Source organism: Vulpes lagopus, chromosome 11 (assembly GCF_018345385.1).
Source record: "Vulpes lagopus strain Blue_001 chromosome 11, ASM1834538v1, whole genome shotgun sequence".
NCBI classification, from domain to species: Eukaryota; Metazoa; Chordata; class Mammalia; order Carnivora; family Canidae; genus Vulpes; species Vulpes lagopus.
The window spans coordinates 86,882,908-86,902,279 of NC_054834.1; the positions used below are offsets into that span (position 1 = coordinate 86,882,908).

The 19,372-nt window shown below is 36.5% G+C and overlaps 1 protein-coding gene across 2 annotated transcripts; it reads right to left on the reverse strand.

Moving 5' to 3' along the window:
- Positions 1–9,633: 9,633 nt before the first annotated feature.
- GCG (glucagon) lies at positions 9,634–18,977 on the reverse strand. Of its 2 annotated transcripts, XM_041723460.1 has the most exons (6): positions 18,921–18,977; positions 15,756–15,856; positions 14,051–14,212; positions 12,244–12,381; positions 10,752–10,895; positions 9,634–10,101 (listed from the first exon to the last, which is right to left on the reverse strand). In XM_041723460.1, exons 2-6 carry the CDS (start codon positions 15,845–15,847, stop codon positions 10,095–10,097), a joined length of 543 nt encoding a protein of 180 aa, XP_041579394.1. In that variant the 5' UTR covers positions 15,848–15,856; positions 18,921–18,977; the 3' UTR covers positions 9,634–10,094. The 2 variants fall into 2 exon arrangements, with proteins under 2 accessions (XP_041579394.1, XP_041579395.1); XM_041723461.1 differs by lacking the exon at positions 9,634–10,101 and having other exon boundaries at positions 10,748–10,895.
- Positions 18,978–19,372: the final 395 nt, after the last annotated feature.

The following is a 19,372-nucleotide window of genomic DNA, read 5'->3' on the forward strand; positions in this document are numbered from 1 at the left end:
AGGCGCCAAACCGCTGCGCCACCCAGGGATCCCATTATTGTGGCTCTTTTACAGTTGATCCTTATTATATTTTGATTCCATATTTGCAAATTCACTTACTGATTAAAATTTATTTGTAACTCCAAAATCAATATAGCAAATTCATGGACATACACAGAGTGGTGAAAAATTTGAGTAGCTCTATGCACACATTTCTGAGGTCAAAAAGAGTGATGTTTTGTCTCTTGTTTCAGCTCATACTGGAAATACATGTCTTTTTAGTGGTCTATTTAGTGTCATGTTTTTCTTTCTTTCTTTCTTTCTTTCTTTCTTTCTTTCTTTCTTTCTTTCTTTCTTTCTTTCTTTTTTGGTACTTTTTTTTGTTACTTCTGTTTAAAATGGTCCCCAAGTGCAGTCCTAAAATATGTCTAGTGTTCCTAAGTGCAAAAGGTAGCTAAGTTTCTGGATTCATGAGATAATGAGTAATTAAAAAAAAAAAGCATTGGGGATAGCATCGTTGTGAGACTGAAAGCTGATGAGCTGCATCATCAAGTTATTCAGGCCAAGAAGATGGCAAATCCTTCTCAGTTAGTGGCAGCTGCTCACATGTTTCAGAAGGTGATATGGTATGGAAATTAGGAAGCTTGCAAGTAAACAAGGCAGGTTGTATAAATCAGGGGACTGTAGAAGAATTTTTAAAATACCTGCTAAGTGTTATAAGGAAAAGAACTATATGGAAGAGGAGCTTTTTAATGCTTATGACAGTGATTTGTTTTACAAGAATATTGGCAAATAAGCCTATATAAGGCAAATGGTGTTTTGGTTGACAAAAGTGGAGGCTTGTGGAAACTTAACTCTGTATTTTCCCTAGAAGTTCAGTATTCATTAATTCAGTGTTCATGGTGATTTTATGTGACAACACTACTATGAATTAACAAAAATTGATGTATTTATCTTGTTTTGTTTCTGAAGGTTATTTTGTATGTTTATTTTATCTTACAATATATTTAATTTTTATATACTTTATTTTTTATTTTATACTTTATATACTTTATTTTTTTAAGATTTTATTTATTTATTCATGAGAAACACACACATACACACACAGAGAGGCAGAGACACAGGCAGAGGGTGAAGCAGGCTCCATGCAGGGAGCCTGATGTGGGACTCAATCCCAGGACTCCAGGATCATGTCTTGGGCCGAAGGCAAGCGTTAAACTGCTGAGCCACCCAGGGATCCCCTCATTATTATATACTTTAATGTATACATTCTCTTATTCAATTACCTTAATTGTTTTTTAAAGATTTTACTTATTCATTCATGAGAGACACAGAGAGAGAGAGAGAGGCAGAGACACAGGCAGAGGGAGAAGCAGGCTCCATGCAGAGACCCTGACGTGGGACTTGATCCCAGGTCTTCAGGATCACGCCCTGGGCTGAAGGCAGCGCTAAATCGCTCAGTCACCCGGGCTGCCTAATTACCTTAATTTTTAAAATTTCTTAGTGCCTCCAAGACAATGTTAAATAGTAATCAAAATAATTGGTATCTTTTCCTTGTTTCTGAATCTAATATTCAGCATTAAATAAACTGCAATCTTTTGAGCTAGTATATGTTTTATCTTATTTAGAAAATATCCATCAATTTGTATCTTATCATGGAAGAGGATTCAATATTGTCAGTGTGCATTTTTGGTATCTATAGAGATGATATGATGGTTTTCTCATGCTTATTAATATGATGAATTATGTTGAGCGGCTTGCTAATATTGAATTGCTTTACATTTAAAACATGATCTCCATTGATGATTACACACATACACACAAGCACACACACATTTATTGTGGTAAATACACATAACATTAAATTTACCATCTTAACCATTTCTAAGTGTACATAGAACTCAATGGTAATAAATACATCATGTTGTTTTGCAACTATCACAATCATTCATCCCCATAACTCTTTTGAAAAACTGAGATGCTATACTTATTAAACAATAACTTCTCATTCTCCCCTTTCCCCAGTTCCTGGCAACCACCATACAATTTTTGTCTTTTTGATTTTTAACTACTAGTACATCGAGTAGAATCATATAGTATTTGTCTTTTTGTGATCAATTTATTTCATTCAGCATAATGTCAAGGTTCATCCATGTTGTAGTAAATTGCAGAATTTCCTTCATTTTTAAGGCTGGATCATTTTCTTTTTTTTTTTTTTAAGGATTATTTATTTATTTATTTGAGAGAGAGAAAGACAGAGAGCACACCAATAGGGGGGAGGACCAGATTTCACGCTGAGCAGGGAGCCTGACCCTGGCTCCATCCCAGGAGTTGAGACTGTGAACTGAGCTGAAGGCGGACACTTAACTGATTGAGCTATCCAGGCATCCCAGGTCTGAATCACTTTGTATGTATTTGATACATTTTGCTTATTCATTCATCAGTCAATAAGCCCTTGTGTTGTTTCCATGTTGTAGCTATTGTGTATAATACTGCTATGAATATGGATGCACAAATATCTCTTTGAGACCATGCTTTCAATGATTTGGGGTATGTACCCAGAGGTGGAATTGTTGGGTTTTATGATAACTCTATTTTTAACTTTTTAAAGGAACTGTCATGCTATTTTCCACAGGAGCTATACCATTTTACATTCCTAATGATGGTGCACAAGTGCTCTGATTTCTCTGCATTATATTATTCTTAATGGACAGTTGGATTCTTTTTGTTAGATATTTGAATCTAGGTTTATAAGTGAAATTCATCTGTAGAATTTTGTGCAATTTGTTTTCATATTTGATTTTTAAAATTTTTTTTAAAAAAAATATTTTAGAAAGAAAGAGAGGAGGAGGGGCAAAGGAGAGAGTCTTAAGCAGACTCTATACTGAGTGCAGAGCCTACACTGTGCTTGATCTCATGACCCTAAGATCATGACCTGAGCAGAAATCAAGAGTCTTATGCTTTACCAACTGTGACACCCAGGCGCCCCTTGTTTTCATATTTTAGTATCATGTTATGCTCATTCATTTCGGAAAAAGAATTTACATGCCTTTTGTGTTTTCAGTATTCTGGAATAGCTTAAATATTATTGATTTTCTGATGTTTTGAGGTTAAGTAGGAATCCACTGTGAAATCATCAGGTTTTTTGTAGAGACATCGTGTTTTTTTGTAGGGACATCTTTAAAGTTTTCTCTATTTCTTCAGTGGAAAGTGATCTCTCTTGAGTATCCATCTATATTGGGGAACAATTTTGGTAAATTGTATTTTCCTATGAAGTTACTTTCTAAACCTATTGTTAAGTGTATTGACATAAAGTTGTTTAAATTAGTCTCAATTAAAAAATTTTTTTACTTTGATAATTATTTACCTTTATCATTTCTTATTATGGTATTTATATTTTCTCTCTCTCTCTTTTAAAGATTTTATTTATTCATGAGAGACACACAGAGAGAGAGAGAGAGAGGCAGAGACACAGGCAGAGGGAGAAGCAGGCTCTACGCAGGGGCCTGATGCGCGACTCGATCCCGGGTCTCCAGGATCACGCCTTGGGCTGAAGGCGGCACTAAACCGCTGAGCCACCTGGGCTGCCCTATTTTCTCTTTTTTAAAAAACAAGTTTTTCATTCATTTGTCAATTTTCCTAATTTTTCCTCCAAAGAACCAGTATTTTTATTTTATCATTAGCTCTATTATTTGTTTTCTATCTCATTATTTTTGCTTTTTCCTTTATTAATTTCTTTCCTTTACCTTTTTTCCTCTCTGAGTCTTTTTCTAGCTTTTTAGTGACATATTTAATCTATCTTCAATGCATTTTTTTTGCAATTATAAATACTTAATAGTAAGAATTTCCCTTGCAGCTGTGTTTAACAATGTTCTTTTGATTCTGATGTGTAACATTATTGTTGTTCTTAGTTTCTATAAACTCTGACAGTTTTGTACTGTGATTTCCCTTTGACCTAAGAATTGCTTAACATTATGTATTTTAACATCCAGTGTTAAAAAAAGCTTTTAAAAACAATTTTTAAATTTGTTTCTAGTTTTGTTGCATTGTGGCCAGAGAACAATATTTGTACAAATACTGATGTACTGGCCATTTGTACAAATTGCCTACTATGTGCTCAATTTTTGTGAAATTTCTATCCCATTTTGGAAAACGTATCCTTTTTCATAGAATTCATAAGTCAGTTTAGATATATAATATCTATCTTATTGATTATGTTGTTTAGGTCTTATGTAGCCTAAATTTTACCTCGTTGGCTTTATCTTGGGTTAAGAGAGGAGGGTTAAGATTTCCAATTATTAGTGTATTTATGACTATTGCTTCTTTAATCTCATGTAGTTTCTGCTCTGTGGAAGTGGTTGATGTGCCATTGGGTGCATAAATATTAATAGCTGTTATGGATCTTCATTACGATTCATAACACTTAGAATTCTAAAGTGTCCTTATTTACTATTTTTATGCTTGAGTTTTATCTTCTGATCATAAGAGCACAACTCTACTTCTTTTAAATCTGCTTGATTCATTCAATATGAATGAATCACTCTTTGCTTCCCATTATTTATCTTAGTTTCATCATTAAAGATATAAAATGTTTATATGAATTTTATATGAATATTCTCCAATAATTTCTTTGTTGGGTGTTTTCTTTATCACATTGAATTCAGAGGGAGTTTAGGTTTCTGTAGACCTGCTTGGACTTAAGTTAGGCCAACAAAATCCCAAACTACAAAGGTAACCCTAAAATAAGGCGTGGACATCTAAACACCACTTTGGTAATGTATCTTTTGATTTTAATTCCTTATGTAACATTTGCTTTTTCCCTTTTCCTAGTCAATTTAATTCTGATTTTGTATAATCCTGAGAGTCAACATTTCCCAGCCTCCCTTCTAGCCAGGATGTGGTCATGGGACACATATCTGGCCAGCAAGCCACGATTGGAAAGCTGGGGATTTCTGAGGATGTTTTACTTTTTCAAAATTAGTGCATTCTATTTCTGATTGTTAATTCTCATTTCCTACATGTCTTATTCTTGTTTTCTTCCTCCTCTTCCTCTTCTCCTCCTACCCATCCCTTTCTTTTTTTCTTCTTCATCTTCCCTGGAAGACGAACAGGAAACTGGAAGATGGACCAGTCATCTTTCAATCTTGTGACCAATCTTAAGGTGGCCATTTGTTAATGATGGCAAAGCAGGAGGATAAAGACCATGTGCTGTTACTGACATGTTTACCTTTGGACTCCCTGCCTCTGGACTTCTTGTTTTGTACAAAATATAAACACCTATGTAGCTACCTCTCTGTCATTGAGTTTGGATTGGATACAGTTAAACATATACATAACTAATAAACATTTCTACACATACATGACTCTTTCCTTGGCTTTATTTTCCATTGGTATCCCTTAGTTTGCCTCTTGAACTTAAGGAAAGATTGATTTTCTCTGCTTTTGACTTTTGGCGTTCCTTTGAGCTTGACTTACATTTTCTGTCTTATCCTCCCCTTTTCCATTCATCTCAGCCTCAACCACATGCCAATTCTCTTGTTTTTTTTTTTTTTTTGTATATATTTTTATTGGAGTTCGATTTGCCAACATATAGTGTAACACCCAATGCTCATCCCGTCAAGTGCCCCCCTCAGTGCCCATCACCCAGTCACCCCGTCCCCCCGCCCACCTCCCCTTCCACCACCCCTTGTTCGTTTCCCAGAGTTAGGAGTCTCTCATGTTCTGTCATCCTCTCTGATATTTCCCACTCATTTTCTCTCATTTCCCCTTTAATCCCTTTCACTATTTTTTATATTCCCCATGTGAGTGAAACCATATATAATGATTGTCCTTCTCTGACTGATTTACTTTACTCAGCATAATACTCTCCACTTTGTGTCTGAAAGTTTGAAGAAATCACTTGAAAGCAAAATAAAGATTTTCTTATATGAAAAATAGTTTTACATTATAAAAAAAACATATGGAAGCAAATGGTGGATATTTGTCGTTTCTGATGGCTGAATAATATTCCATTGTATACATAGACCACATCTTCTTTATCCATTCATCTTTCGATGGACACCAAGGCTCCTTCCACAGTTTGGCCACCATGGACATTGCTGCTATAAACATTGGGGTGCAGGTGTCCCAGCGTTTCACTGCATCTGTATCTTTGGGGTAAATCCCCAGCAGTGCAATTGCTGGCTCGTAGGGTAGCTCTATTTTTAACTCTTTGAGGAACCTCCACACAGTTTTCCAGAGTGCATACCAATTTTCTTAGCTATCTCTCTTGCTTTGTATGAGAACATCCCATGGCTCTGAAGGCTGCCACTTAACTGGAACATACAGAGATGTGCTCAAGCTTTTGACTGATATAATGAGAATACAGTTTCTAAGCCAAATTTCAGTTCTAAATGGAGCCTTTTAAGTCATCCCTGGGTACATTGGTTCTGGAGTGGTAAAGGCAACAATTTGCAGACAAGAAAACATGGTAAACATCCCATCAGGCCTGCGGGCACTCTCAGTGCCCCAAGTGCTAAGCCCACACCTCCTTCAGCTCTATGCCTGGTCTCTGGTATGTGCACCCTAGTGCAGTGTGTCAGAGAGCCAGTTCTGGTAAGTGGAGTGCACTCAGAAAACCAGATCAGGATCTGTGAGCAAGGGAGAAATCACAAACTTGAGCCGTAACATTATGTTTTGGAAAACAAAAACTAGGTTTCCAGTAGCCAGCCTGGTGAATCATAAGAATCAGAGAAGACACAAAAGCTTAAGAATTCTTCCACAAGAAGTGAGAGCTGTGGAGTGGTGTACCCACAGAAGGTCAGAGTAGCCCCTCATATAATAGGACTAATATCCCACCTGAAGGCAGCTAGTAAAAATTTGAGAGTGTGTCTACTACCTCGAATATGAAAGTGGTAATGCAAAACTCGAAAAGCATGAAGAATCAAGTACACATATCATCACCAAAAGATAATAAACCTCAAATTGCTGACCTCAGAGACACTGAATTTTGCAATCTAGCTGACAAATAATTCTAAACTGCCGTTTTGAGGTAACTCAATGAGTTACAAGAAAACGTGAAAAGACAATTCAACAAAATCAGGAAAACAATATATGAACAAAATGAGTTTAGCAAAGAGATAGAAATCATAAAAAGGACAAAACAGAAATTCTAGAGCTGAAGAATTCAGTGAATAAAATGAAAAGTGCAATAGAAAGCATCTATAGAAAAATAGCTACTACAATTTGTTAACAAATACAAAACATAAAAAGAGGTAAAAGAGATATCTTTGTGATATCAAAGATACAAAAAAGGAGGAGTAAAAGGCTAGAGCTTTTGTATGCAATTGAAGTTAGATCGCTATCAAGTTAAAATGGACTGTTTTTATCTATGAGATGTTTTTATGTAAGCCTTATGGCAACCATAAAGCAAAAACTTAAATTCACAAAAGATAAAGAAAGGGGAATCAGAGTAGAAAAAGAGACAGGACCTTACCTAATCCAGAATGGTGACTGATTTTTTGTTGTTGTTGTTAAGGAAAATGGTGATCCAGGTCCCTTGCAGCTACCAAGAATGGGCTGGAGTCTGGGCTTCAGCCAAAGCTTTAGAGGGGGAGATTCAGGTTTCAATGCCAAATGTTAGCAAAATGTTTGGTGCTCCACAAGTCTTATCTAAAGTTGCCAGAAAGGCTTCAAGAACTATTAACATAACAGAAAAGTCAGTAGAGACGAATGGACCTCTCAAACAGAAAAGACAGCCTTCTTGATGAAACAGATAACAAAGCAAAAAGCTCTTCTTGCCTTGGATGACACCAATCCAGAAATTGAAAACTTCATTCTCTCAAATACTCTAGATTTTGAGAGTCTTGACCTGCCTGAAGAATATGATACTGCACACTTCCTTGTGAATAGAGTGCCTCCCACGAGTTTTGATGAGAAGAGGAACTTGAAAAACTGTTATATCTGGCCCCTCCTCCCCTTCAAAAATGCTCTCTTCACTGTGGAAGTGCAATCTGTTGCAGCCTCCTTTAAGCCTTCGGTAGCCCCCAGATGTTGAGTTGCCACCTCTTTGCTATGACTTAAATATTTAAGTTTCTTAGCACTTTATAGTTTGTGTATGTATGTTTTTATACTAAGAAAGCCATTCTTTGTTTAACAGAAAAAAAAAAAACATGAAAAATCACCAATTAACAAAGAGAAGCAGAAACAGAGGGAAAAAATAATTGAACTACAAAATAGCCAGAAAACAATGAATAATATGGCATTAGTAATTTTCTACATATTGATAATTACTCTAAATGTAAGTGATTGAATTCACCAATCAAAAGACATGGAGTAGTTAATGGATAAAAACCTCCAAGACCTAACTACATACTGCCTATAAGAGACTCAGTTCAGCTTTAAGGACACACAGAGGCTCAAACTGAAAGGATGGAAAAAATTATTCCATGCAAGTGGCATCCAAAAGAAAGTAGGGTAGTTATATTTTCATCAGAAAAAAAATAGACTTTAAGACAAGGGGGTAACAAGAGAGAAAAAAGGTCATTATATAATGGGAAGGGGTCAATTCATTAAAAAGATATAGCAGTCATAAATCTACCCACACCATATTTAGCAGCACCTAAATATATTAAGCAAATACTAACATATCTAAAGGCAGAAATAGACAACAATATAATCATAGTAGAGGACACAATATTCAAGTTTCAACAATGGAGAGATTATCCAGACAGATAATCAACTAGCAAATGTTGAACTTGAACCATACATCAGACTAAATTGACCTAAGACACTTCTAGATCAGCCCATCCAACAGCAGCGGAATACACATTCTTCTCAACTACATGTGGAACATTTTCCAGAATGGGTCATATGATAGGCCACAAAGCAAATCTTGATATGATTTCAAATCAACTATCACCTATCCTTTCTGGCATGAAACTAGAAATCAATAAAAAGAGTAGAGCTGAAAAAATTTACAAGCAGGTGGAAACTAAGCCACACATTCCTGAACAACAATATGTCAAAAAAAATCAAAAAGGAAATTTAAAAAAAATCATGAAACAAATGAAAATGGAAACACAGTATACCAAAATGCATGGGATGCTGCAAAAGCAGTGCTTACAGGGAAGGATAAAGTGATAAATGTATATATTGAAAAAAATCAAAAGATCTCAATTAAATGACCTAACTTTATATCTCAAGATTTAGGAAAACAAGTACAAATTAAGCCCAAAGTTGGCAGAAGGACGGAAATAACAAAGATCAGAGTGGAAATAAATTAGAGGCCAGAAAAAACAGCAGAAAAGATCAGCAAAACTAAGAGCTGTTTTTTGTTTTTTGTTTTTTTTTTTTTTAATTGACTAAGAGCATGTGACTCTTCACAAGGAGGCAGCTGGTACTTAGCTCTAGAAGAGATTTGTCTTGTAGATCTAATATTGCCTGATACTATATTTTAAGAAGATAAGCCATAAATCAATATGTTTATATAAAATACATTGATTTTTCAATGTTGGCTCAAAATGTTAAAGTGCTGCGCAGCCATTCAAATCATTGAAGCCACGTCTGGGCACCAGATTTGCTTCATGGGCTGTGAGCTTAGGAAGAAGGGGTATTTGGAAGGAGTGGGGCCGCGAAGAAGAGAAAAAACAGACAATGGTAGAGAAGCTTGAAAATTTTATTTATCTACCTTTAATATATTGAAAGCAGAGCACGTTTATGACAAACGTTTCAAGAAGGAATGTCTCTTTCCAGTTTTACCACTGTGGCTACTTGTCCTCCCTTATCCTACCATTACAATGCAAATATGTTGTGATTGAAATAATTTCTATGTACAAATTATATCACAGAAAAATAATTTCATTGCTAAATGTAAGCAGGTTAGGGTACTTCATCCAAAATAAGAAAATGAGAGAATTCTGTAATTTCATGTTTTAAAGCTGGTATTTTAGCAATATTTTGACAGTAGTTTATTCCATTCACAATCTTTGGCTACACAACATCAAAAGAAAATTTATTTATTAGCATGCAAAGCAATATAGTTTCGGAATACACCTCTTAAATTTACAGAACTTAAAATTTCAAATATCCCCCATGGCTCGCAGGTGATGTGAAGGTGATCTTGAAGAGTGACATACTTACTTCCTAGAGATTAAAAAAAAAGGACAGTGATTTAATATAGCTATAATACCGAGACGATGTAACTAATTTGTCTGGGAAATATTTCAGGGATTTACTTTGAAAAAAGTTGTTCATCAATATTTTTATCTTATAAACCCCTTAGTCTTTTGAACTCTTCAAACATTTGCATTCAGAGAGGACTTATCCTAAAGCTCCCCTATCAAGAAATATATTTATGGGTAATTATAAAAAGCAATTATAACCTATCAAGATAAGTGGTTAGGTTTTGGTGTTTTTACTTTATGCTTATTACATTCAATATCTAATACCACGTATACTGGCATTTTACTTTGTGCTAAAATGTCAACATATCTTGCAATTTTTAACATGATAGTAATATGCGAATGACTTAACATGTCCTTGTTTCATTTATATCTGTGTTCCTAATGCCCTATTCCTTGTTGACACTCAGGAAATGTATTTGGAATAAGTGGGTGAATGGAGAAAACTCTAATGATCAAAAATGAATACAAGAATGTTTTCTTAAATGGTTCAATTAGGTACCAAGAGACTCAATAAAGACCCTCTTCCCCACAGAGGGAACAACTGGTAGCCTGTATGATAATATCTATGGAGGTTTTGCTGATTTTCAGAATGAACTAAAATACAGTCACCTGTCAGTAATTTTGGTCTGAAGCAGCCAGTTTATAAAGTCCCGGGTGGCAAGAGTATCAAGAACTGTGTTCATCTCATCAGAGAAAGAACCGTCGGCGTGTCTGCGACGCAATTCTTCAACAATGGCAACTTCTTCTGGGAAACTGATTAAAAAGGGTCAAATGAGTACTTGGTTAAATGCTTTAAGTAAGTCCTTACTGATTGCCTATCCCTGTGTGAGGCTCACCGAGAGAAGAGTTGCTATGTCCTGAGGTCTAGTAGGAAAAGCCCAGAGAAGCCTGCATGTGGGCCAAGGAATGAGGCAGGTAGGAAAGAGCAGAGCTGGGATCTGAAACCAAACCAGTGTAGCTCTGTGCCCTTTTCAATATTTCAGGCTACTTCGAAGATTCTAGTGTATTGGCAGCACAGATGTTATTACTGAGACTTAATTTGTCTATAACTTAGAAAAGTGTATTATGTCTCGTAGAACTCGTGATCATTTAGAACAGCCTTGCAAAGTGCAACATGAAGGGATTAAAACTTGGTCTATGTAACATTTTCTTTTTGAATGGTTTAGCATAGCAGAATGTTTGGCATTACGTTAAAACACTATAAAATATCCTCAAGTGGAAGTGACTTTTTTTTACCATTAGTTTCATCAGTTTGATCATTCACGTTTTAAAAGCCAGCGACAACCCTCGTTTCCTTTTGTCTTAAGATCTCTTGAAGTTCTCAGTGAGCTTGTTTTACATCTCACTAAAAAAAGCCCCAGAGTTGAACATGAATTTCCTGCCTTTCATATTTCAAATGTCAATCAAAATGATCAGGAGAAAATGAGATGGTTCAGGAATCTGTTTGGTTGTGGTAAGTTCCAAGAAAGTCCCAAAAGGCTTTAGCTTCATTTTCAACTTTGGCAATTTAGTGGTTGTCTCTGTGACAGCCCTATTAAGAAATGGGCATATCGTTAAATCTCTGGGTGTTTCCACCTATCTCTACTTTGAGTGGCATTTCATTACACATATTGAGTTTTGTTCCTTTCTGTCTTCATCACTTTTTAACCTGAGGCCTGACACACACTTGTATGTGATCCCACATGTAAATATTTACCATCCGTCTTTCCCTATGTCTTTTCTCCTTATCTCTATGTCTTCTTTCTCCTTATCTCTAGTTTTCCAGAGACAGTTCTCCCTTAAACCTGTTGTCCTGGTACAGTTACCGAAAGCATTCTTTTTGTTATTCAGAGTGTCCTGGATTGACAAATGAATACCCTAATTATAACACAACTATAATAGGGGATGATTATTAATGATAAACGTTATTAATACATGCTATCAGAAATAAAACAGACTAGACTTTTTGTAGACGGTCTCCCACCAACTTGAGTTATTTCCTCACTATGTGAGACTATACTAATTGCTTCTGTAATCCAGATCCATATATAGATAACTGTAGTCTAAGTTTTCAGCATCATGCAAAAAAAAAAAAATGTTAAATAAGAATGTACAGACTTACTCTCGCCTTCCCCGGCCTTTCACCAGCCAAGCAATGAATTCCTTGGCAGCTTGGCCTTCCAAATAAGAACTTACATCACTGGTAAAGGTCCCTTCAGCATGTCTCTCAAATTCATCATGACGTTTGGCAATGTTATTCCTGAAAGAAATGTGAAAGTTAAGTTGAAGATCTGTCTCTTTAGCAATATGGTTCTCACCTTTAAGCAGTGCAGCTTTGGGTTCGGGATCCTATGTAGAAGGGGCTTAGGGAGATTTGGGAGATGAGGGTGCCCAGGGGATGATTCTGACTCTACATTAATTACCTGGAGCGAAGGTTGATGGGCTCAGGCTAACAACAGGTGCAGCGGCCTGCACCCCCCTTGACCCAGCACATCCGTTTTCGCCTGCCCTGCTTGTCTGTGCCATCGATTAACAAAGCTGCATTTACTCCAGTCCCAGTATATGTGGGCTCTGCGCTGTGCTCTGCTACTTGCAAACAAGGTAGCTGTGTGTGATTAGTCGGCACGGGGTCGGAGTCGATTAATGATCCCAGGGAAAGCCAAAGACCATCTCAAAATAGCTTCAGAAGGACCACATGGTAATGGATCAAAGGGAATGTGCGATGGGAAGGCAAGGAGGAAAGCTAGGAAGAGCACTTCATTTCACCCTCAAGTGTATGCAGAGTGCTCTGTGGAGGGGGGGTGACTAGCCGCCCTCAGTTTCCCCAGGAGGTTGATCACATATTACTCCACAAGGTTGATCTTAAACACACAACAGAAACCACCAGAGGAGAAAAATCGTTAGTTTATCACGTTGCGGCATCTCCTTTCTAGAAAGGAGGACAGTTGTTTTCCTTTTTTTTTTTCTCCAAATTTGTGATGGCCTCATCTGTAGTCCCTGGCAGAGACTTCTCCCACTGTCTTCTCTGGCCGTGCCCACCAGCTTTCCTGCAGCTCTAAACTTCCACTTTAGGAACTTCAGGTCAAGTGCTCTGGGGCTCCTGTTTCTCCTGCTGGCTCCTGTTCACTCTCTTGCTCTCCCTTCCTCTCTCCCCTCTCTCTTCTATCCAGACAAATCTATGCCCTTTTCCTGATTTTTAGATTCCTTCAGCTACTTTGTATGCATAACTCCCTTCCCCTTGTGGGCCACCCTCCAAAGAAATTGTGAAATTCCACCATCCCTGTGAAACCCTTGCGGATGATTTCCTCCAGTAGCCTAGATGTAGCAAAAAACCCAACACTGTCAAAGAAAATCCAACATTAAAATGTATGCCTTACGATAGGCTTGTGTTCTTATTTGCCTTCTTCTCTCTTTATGCTGTGCAGCTAGGCTGTAATTTTAAATGTGTATCTTGGATTGTATTCTACAAGAAAAAGACTGCATCTGTTTCCATTCCTTACCATGAGTAACTTGGCTAGAGGAGACTTTGAACGTGATCACAGTCATGACTTTGAACCCTACAAGGGAATGTTGAATTTGCTCTCTCTTTTGGTCAGAAATTCGATTCTTCACCTTGCAGGTTCACCAAAGTCAACTTCCAATTTTAAAGGGAAATGGGCCAAGGCAGTAAATATTGCTAAGTCTGCAGTTGGGAATATAATTTAAAGTCCATGTCCCATTGGAGGATAGGTAAGGGGATTAGAGTGAGGGGGTGGGACATTCAGAGGAATAATACAAAGGATTGCATCACCAACCTTGAAAATCATCAAAATTTGAAGAGTTTATGGGCACTATTTGATGAGCATGATAAAAAAAAAGTCAGGAGAAATTTTAGACATATTTAGGTAATACATCTGTGTGCAACTTTTGGACCAGGTTCGGACCCTTACTTGTTCCTCTTGGTGTTCATCAACCACTGCACGAAATCCTGGGCACGCCTGGAGTCCAGATACTTGCTGTAGTCACTGGTGAATGTACCCTGAGAATGACGCTTGTCTTCATTCATCTGATCCAGATCATTGAGCGGCTCTGTCTGAGGAGCTGAGAATGATCTGTGAAGAGCGGTAATTGGTACAAGTAAATCTCTCCTCAAGAGCAGAATCACTTTGAACGACATCTTCTCTACAAAATACTGCTCTATATGAAGCTGGAAGGCAGGTGCTTGGTGTATTTCAGTGGGTGGTTCAGAGACACCTTAGCTGGCCACGGGACTTCCATAGTTCTATTGGAACAGAATACACTCTGATTCTGGATTCTAGTAGTAGATTTTTCAACTGGCTTCTTTTTTTGTGGAAATGAGATTAAATAAATCTTTTTTTTTTTTTTTTCATTTAACGCATCTACTCATGATTATGCTAATAGTGACAGAAGAGATCAATGACATCAACATTTTAAAAGAGTACAAAATTCCATCTCATTTGTTAGGCAGCTGATTTATGTTCCTACTGTATTTTTGCATATGTTAATGTAAAACAGCCGCTCAGTTACGTGGTTAAATGGTAGCTAATGGTGGAAGAAAGACAATTAAACACTCAAAAAAAGACAAGAAGAAGTGCACTTGGTAATTTGTAACTATAGTAGATAATGAGCATGCCAGGAATCAACAGTTGGTTGGCATGGCAAATATGGGGAAATAGTCCATGTAATTAATACTCAGAAATAGAAATGAGATACTATTTTTACCTGTCAAATTCGCAAAGATTAAATACTGGGGAGGATAGTGTGGGAGAAGTATTTCTATACTGCTGATGGGACTGTGTATGTTGTGACTTCTCTGGAAAGCAAGCTGGCAAGATAATATAAAAATTTAGACTCATTCAAACCCTTTGACATAGTTATTCTAATAATAGAAATCTATCCTCAGAAAATAATGAAGAAATGTAGGGGAAAAAATGTTATCTGCAGCATTCTTTTGGGAAAATCTGAAGAATTCCTAAGTGTTCAATAAAGGAAGAATAGCTAAATAAATATTGTACATTTATGAGATGAAATAGTGTGTAGATATTAAAGGTCAGACGTTTAATAGATATTTTTAATGATATAAGAAAAAAACCAAAAACATAATGAAAGAGATAAAACATAGTATCTGGGATATACTTGTATCCCAGCGCATATTAAATACAGGAAGGTAATACACCAAATTTTAGAATTATGAATGGTTTTCTCTGAATAGGGAAGCTTAAGTACTTGAAAGAAATTTTGCATGTTTTAAAAATATTTTCTATCACGAACACAGGTCTTTCACAAAAAGCAACTAACCACTATTTTTTCAAAGGAGTAAAAGAGAGACAGAGTTGGTATGAATAATTAAAATAATCTACACTACGGTGTGTAATGAATGGATAGATAAGATCCGCTGAAGATATCAAAGAGCTATAATTTCCTGTGTAATGAATTTGCAACATTGCTCACCCCTTCACTTATGAAATAGCACATACTCTGATCTCGCCTGCAGAAATGTCTTTATCACAATAATACCTTCAACATTGGGAACACTCACAGAGTATTTTACCGAGACCTGTTCACCAGCCATAGTTTTTACAGGCTATATGCTAACCATAATGTTTTGTTAGTTCACGTCTAGGGATTTAATACCTGGATTTCTCCTCTGTGTCTTGAAGAGAACGTTGCCAGCTGCCTTGTACCAGCATTACAAACAATCCAGCCACAAAGTAAATGCTTTTCATTTTTGCTGCCTGTGGGAACACAGAGTCAGGGGCCAGCATTGCGGGGTGGGGGTGGGGGAAACCATATTTAAACCTGTCAGATTAAATTATTTTGATTTTGACGAGGTAAATATATTACAAATAGAAAGAATAAGCTAGTTATCAATTTTACTCTGATAGTATTTCCAGAGTAATTTCAAATAGTAAATTATATTTTTCCCCAGATTTTGCTTGGTGACAAAAAAGGATACAAAAGATATGTTCCACCCAATTAAAAAAAAACCACAAAACAGATATGTACCACCAACTAAGCTTTTTCATTAGTGTAGGGACACTTGGGTTAATGATGAGAAGGCTCATTTCCAGACTTGAAATTAAAAATGTCCATGATAAACATTTAAAATATCTCCTGTAGATGATATGCTACATATGGTTAGCCTGAATGGCACCTTATCCATAATGCCACCCCCTTCACTATGAGTCTGGCTTTCAATTAATAGTCCTCCACTTCCAAGCATTTACATTATACTGCATTTCAACCATCTTAAAGCAGCCTCAGGCTACAACTTGGCATACCAGCTGTCGGTTCAGATGTATTATTCATTTATATTTTAAATAGTGTAACTTGGTCTAGACTTTGTAATTATAAAGCGGCCAACAGATTTGAGGTATTTTAGGGTGCTTTGACCTGTTCTAAATTAAAGGGAAAAAATCATTTTAAAGACAAGCAATTTGCAACAAGAACTAATGCTTCTGGCAACTTGAACAATCACAACCAAGAAACTAAGAGATCACTGTCATAAAGAAAATTAATGCTTGCTTCTGAAGTCTTGGAAGTCCCCAGGTTGTTTTATAATTGGACTTAGTCCAGGACATGTCATTCATTGCTACTGACACCGTAGGCCTGGTTGTAGGATACACCTGGTTGCTTGTCTTCGTATCTCAAGCAGATGCCCTGGGAAGCCATTGGATGCCAAGGACATGATGATGCAGTGTGGATGGGGTAGGGATCGATATGAATGTGGGGCTGCATGTCCCCATAGGGCAAGCCCCACTATTCACTGAATGGAAGCTTCGAGTCCAGTATTTGTCATGGACTTCTCTCTGCTACTTTCAGGACTGACCATGTTCACTTTGAGAAGTGGGGATTTCAATCCAAGCTTGATTATACTTATCCATAAATAATTTGAATGAGTATTTTTAGCAAATGGCATTTGGTTTGAAATAAGGATTTTATAAATATTATTTTAAACTATCAATCTTTTCTTGAATATCCTTGCCATATTTATTATCTGTCTTTGGCACTAAAACCTGGAGACCTTAGTACCTGCAGGGGTATTTTTCCTTTGAAATATTGTCTTTGTAGATTAAGTGGCCAGTTAGACAAAGCAACACAGTAGAAATTACATATTCACCCTTGTTCATTCATCAGTATTAAGTTACTAACTTGGCATTTTACTCTGCTTCAGCTTATCTCTCAGCAAACTTTGGAAACTTTGTTACGTACACAGGTAGGGTCTTCTGATCATAATTCTCAGTTGTAAATTCATGCTTTGCGGAATTTTAAAAAATAAAAGCAAGCATTTCTTTTTAGGGTTATCTTGCTGTTATCAAGTCAGATGAGTCCTAAATAATTCATTCTATGCAAAGTTGCCAAAGATTTTACAGTATTTTCTAGTGTTCTACAGGGGCAGATTTAGAACAGGTGGGATTCTGTGCTGTGGGGACTCACTGAAAGAGAAGCAACTATATAGAAGGGAACATTTGAAGTCCTTTACAGGCAGTAAGATGACTTCTACTGAAAAAGGAACTAATATTTAAAATTTCATTTATTCACTGAGTGGAAGCCTACAGAATTGTGAACATTTTAAGAATAAGATTGTTTGAATACTACTCCTGAGAAAGCAAATATTTATGTTATTTTAGATCAAGCTCCTACTTAATAAGAGAAGAATTTTAATCACAGCACCCCCCCCCCAACCCCATCCCCCCACCGCCCTCTTTCGGGAGTCTAGGGAGAGAATCAGAAGTTTTTAAAGAACCACACATCTCTACTCAAATTTAAAGGAAAGTGTGGTAACAATACTATTCTCTGTGTGGAAAGTCTTTTAGGAAGATAAACCTTAGACCTTGGCAAGGTGACATTATATTACATCCCCAAATATATTGGTGTTGTAGGCCAGATAAAGACTTTTCAAATCGGTTGGCTCATTTCCTCTTATGGGTCCCTCGTATGTGGGGCAAAAACACACCACTTAATCATTTTCTCCATTGTAGGTCTTTGTAAAATTGTTCTTTGCCCTTAAGAACTTAAACAGGTACTTTAGAATATCTGTTTGTTTTTTTTCTAAAGAGATTTACTAAAATTTCATTCAGAATGTGGACGTTTTAGATACATTATTTATTATTATTGGTCTTTAATACATAGTAACAAATTATTAATCTGTTTTTACTCAGTTCCATCCAAAGGCTCCCCAATAAATGACTAGACTTTTTTTTTTCTGCACCAGATATGCTATGTCTCATTTACAAAGAGTTGATTTCATGGACTTTGATTTCTTTTTTTGATAGGCTTATAAAAATTTGAATATTTGAAAGATGATGTTGATTCTGCTCTTTTAGAAAACCATAAGTTTTCATTGATGAGGAGCAATTGCTGTTATAGCTTCCCTAATGGACACATTTCTGCTGAATTTAAAAGGCGCCTTCTGTTCAACGTAGTATACACATTTATCAAACCCAAGGAAAATATTTATTTTTCAAAATGTTATCACTTATCTTAAAAATGCAGTTCTCCTAACAGTTAAATCTTATAACAAGGGCATTGATTTGAATCTTGGTTTTTCTTTCTCTTTTGTATCTTTGCATTGAATTATTTATCCAATTCACTTTTCAGCTTCACTACGTTGAAGTAAATATAGTACATGCATTTTTATGTCACTTTTTTACCTCCATTCTGCACCATGTATTATTAGCAAAAAAGGTATCAGATGATAGAATAACACCTAACTCATAATGCTCTGCCCCCTTAAGAGTAGCCAACTGTACCCCCAACAGGACTTACAGTCTTACAATCACTCATTATTCATCTTACCTTCTGACACCGCGATTGGAACAGAGCAGGTGGAGAGAGAGCGAGCCCTCTTTTCGGAACTTTGGCTGTGCTGTGTCCTGAGCTCTGTACTTCTGCAGCAGAGCCTACTGCATTTATATACTCTCAGCGTTGTTCAGACTCACAGATATTACGCTGACAATATAAATTTCTCATCTGTAAATAATGAGTTTTTGTTACAAACGATTTCACTCGCCCACTCACTTTGCTCATCTGCATTCTGTGCTTATATTGGGTGGGACCTCTGAGACCAGGAAACTTCTTATTTACTTTCCTGCTTTTTTTGTTGTTGTTGTTGGGAATGGAAAGGGCAGTTTGGCAATTCACCCTCCACTCTCAGTCAGGCATAAAAATCACTTAAGTCATCTAAAGTGGATTCTGATGCCGAAGATTAAAAAAAAAAAAAACAACAACCTTGAAATTACATAGTTTAT

What these genes read in the sequence shown, in the direction of transcription:
- GCG (XM_041723460.1), bottom strand. Translation starts at nt 15,847, where the DNA reads ATGAAAAGCATTTACTTTGTGGCTGGATTGTTTGTAATGCTGGTACAA. An exon ending in GACACAGAGGAGAAATCCAG is followed by an intron (nt 14,213 to 15,755) that starts GTATTAAATCCC and finishes CGCTCTTCACAG; the next exon opens with ATCATTCTCAGCTCCTCAGA. An exon ending in AAAGGCCGGGGAAGGCGAGA is followed by an intron (nt 10,896 to 12,243) that starts GTAAGTCTGTAC and finishes CTTTTTAATCAG; the next exon opens with TTTCCCAGAAGAAGTTGCCA.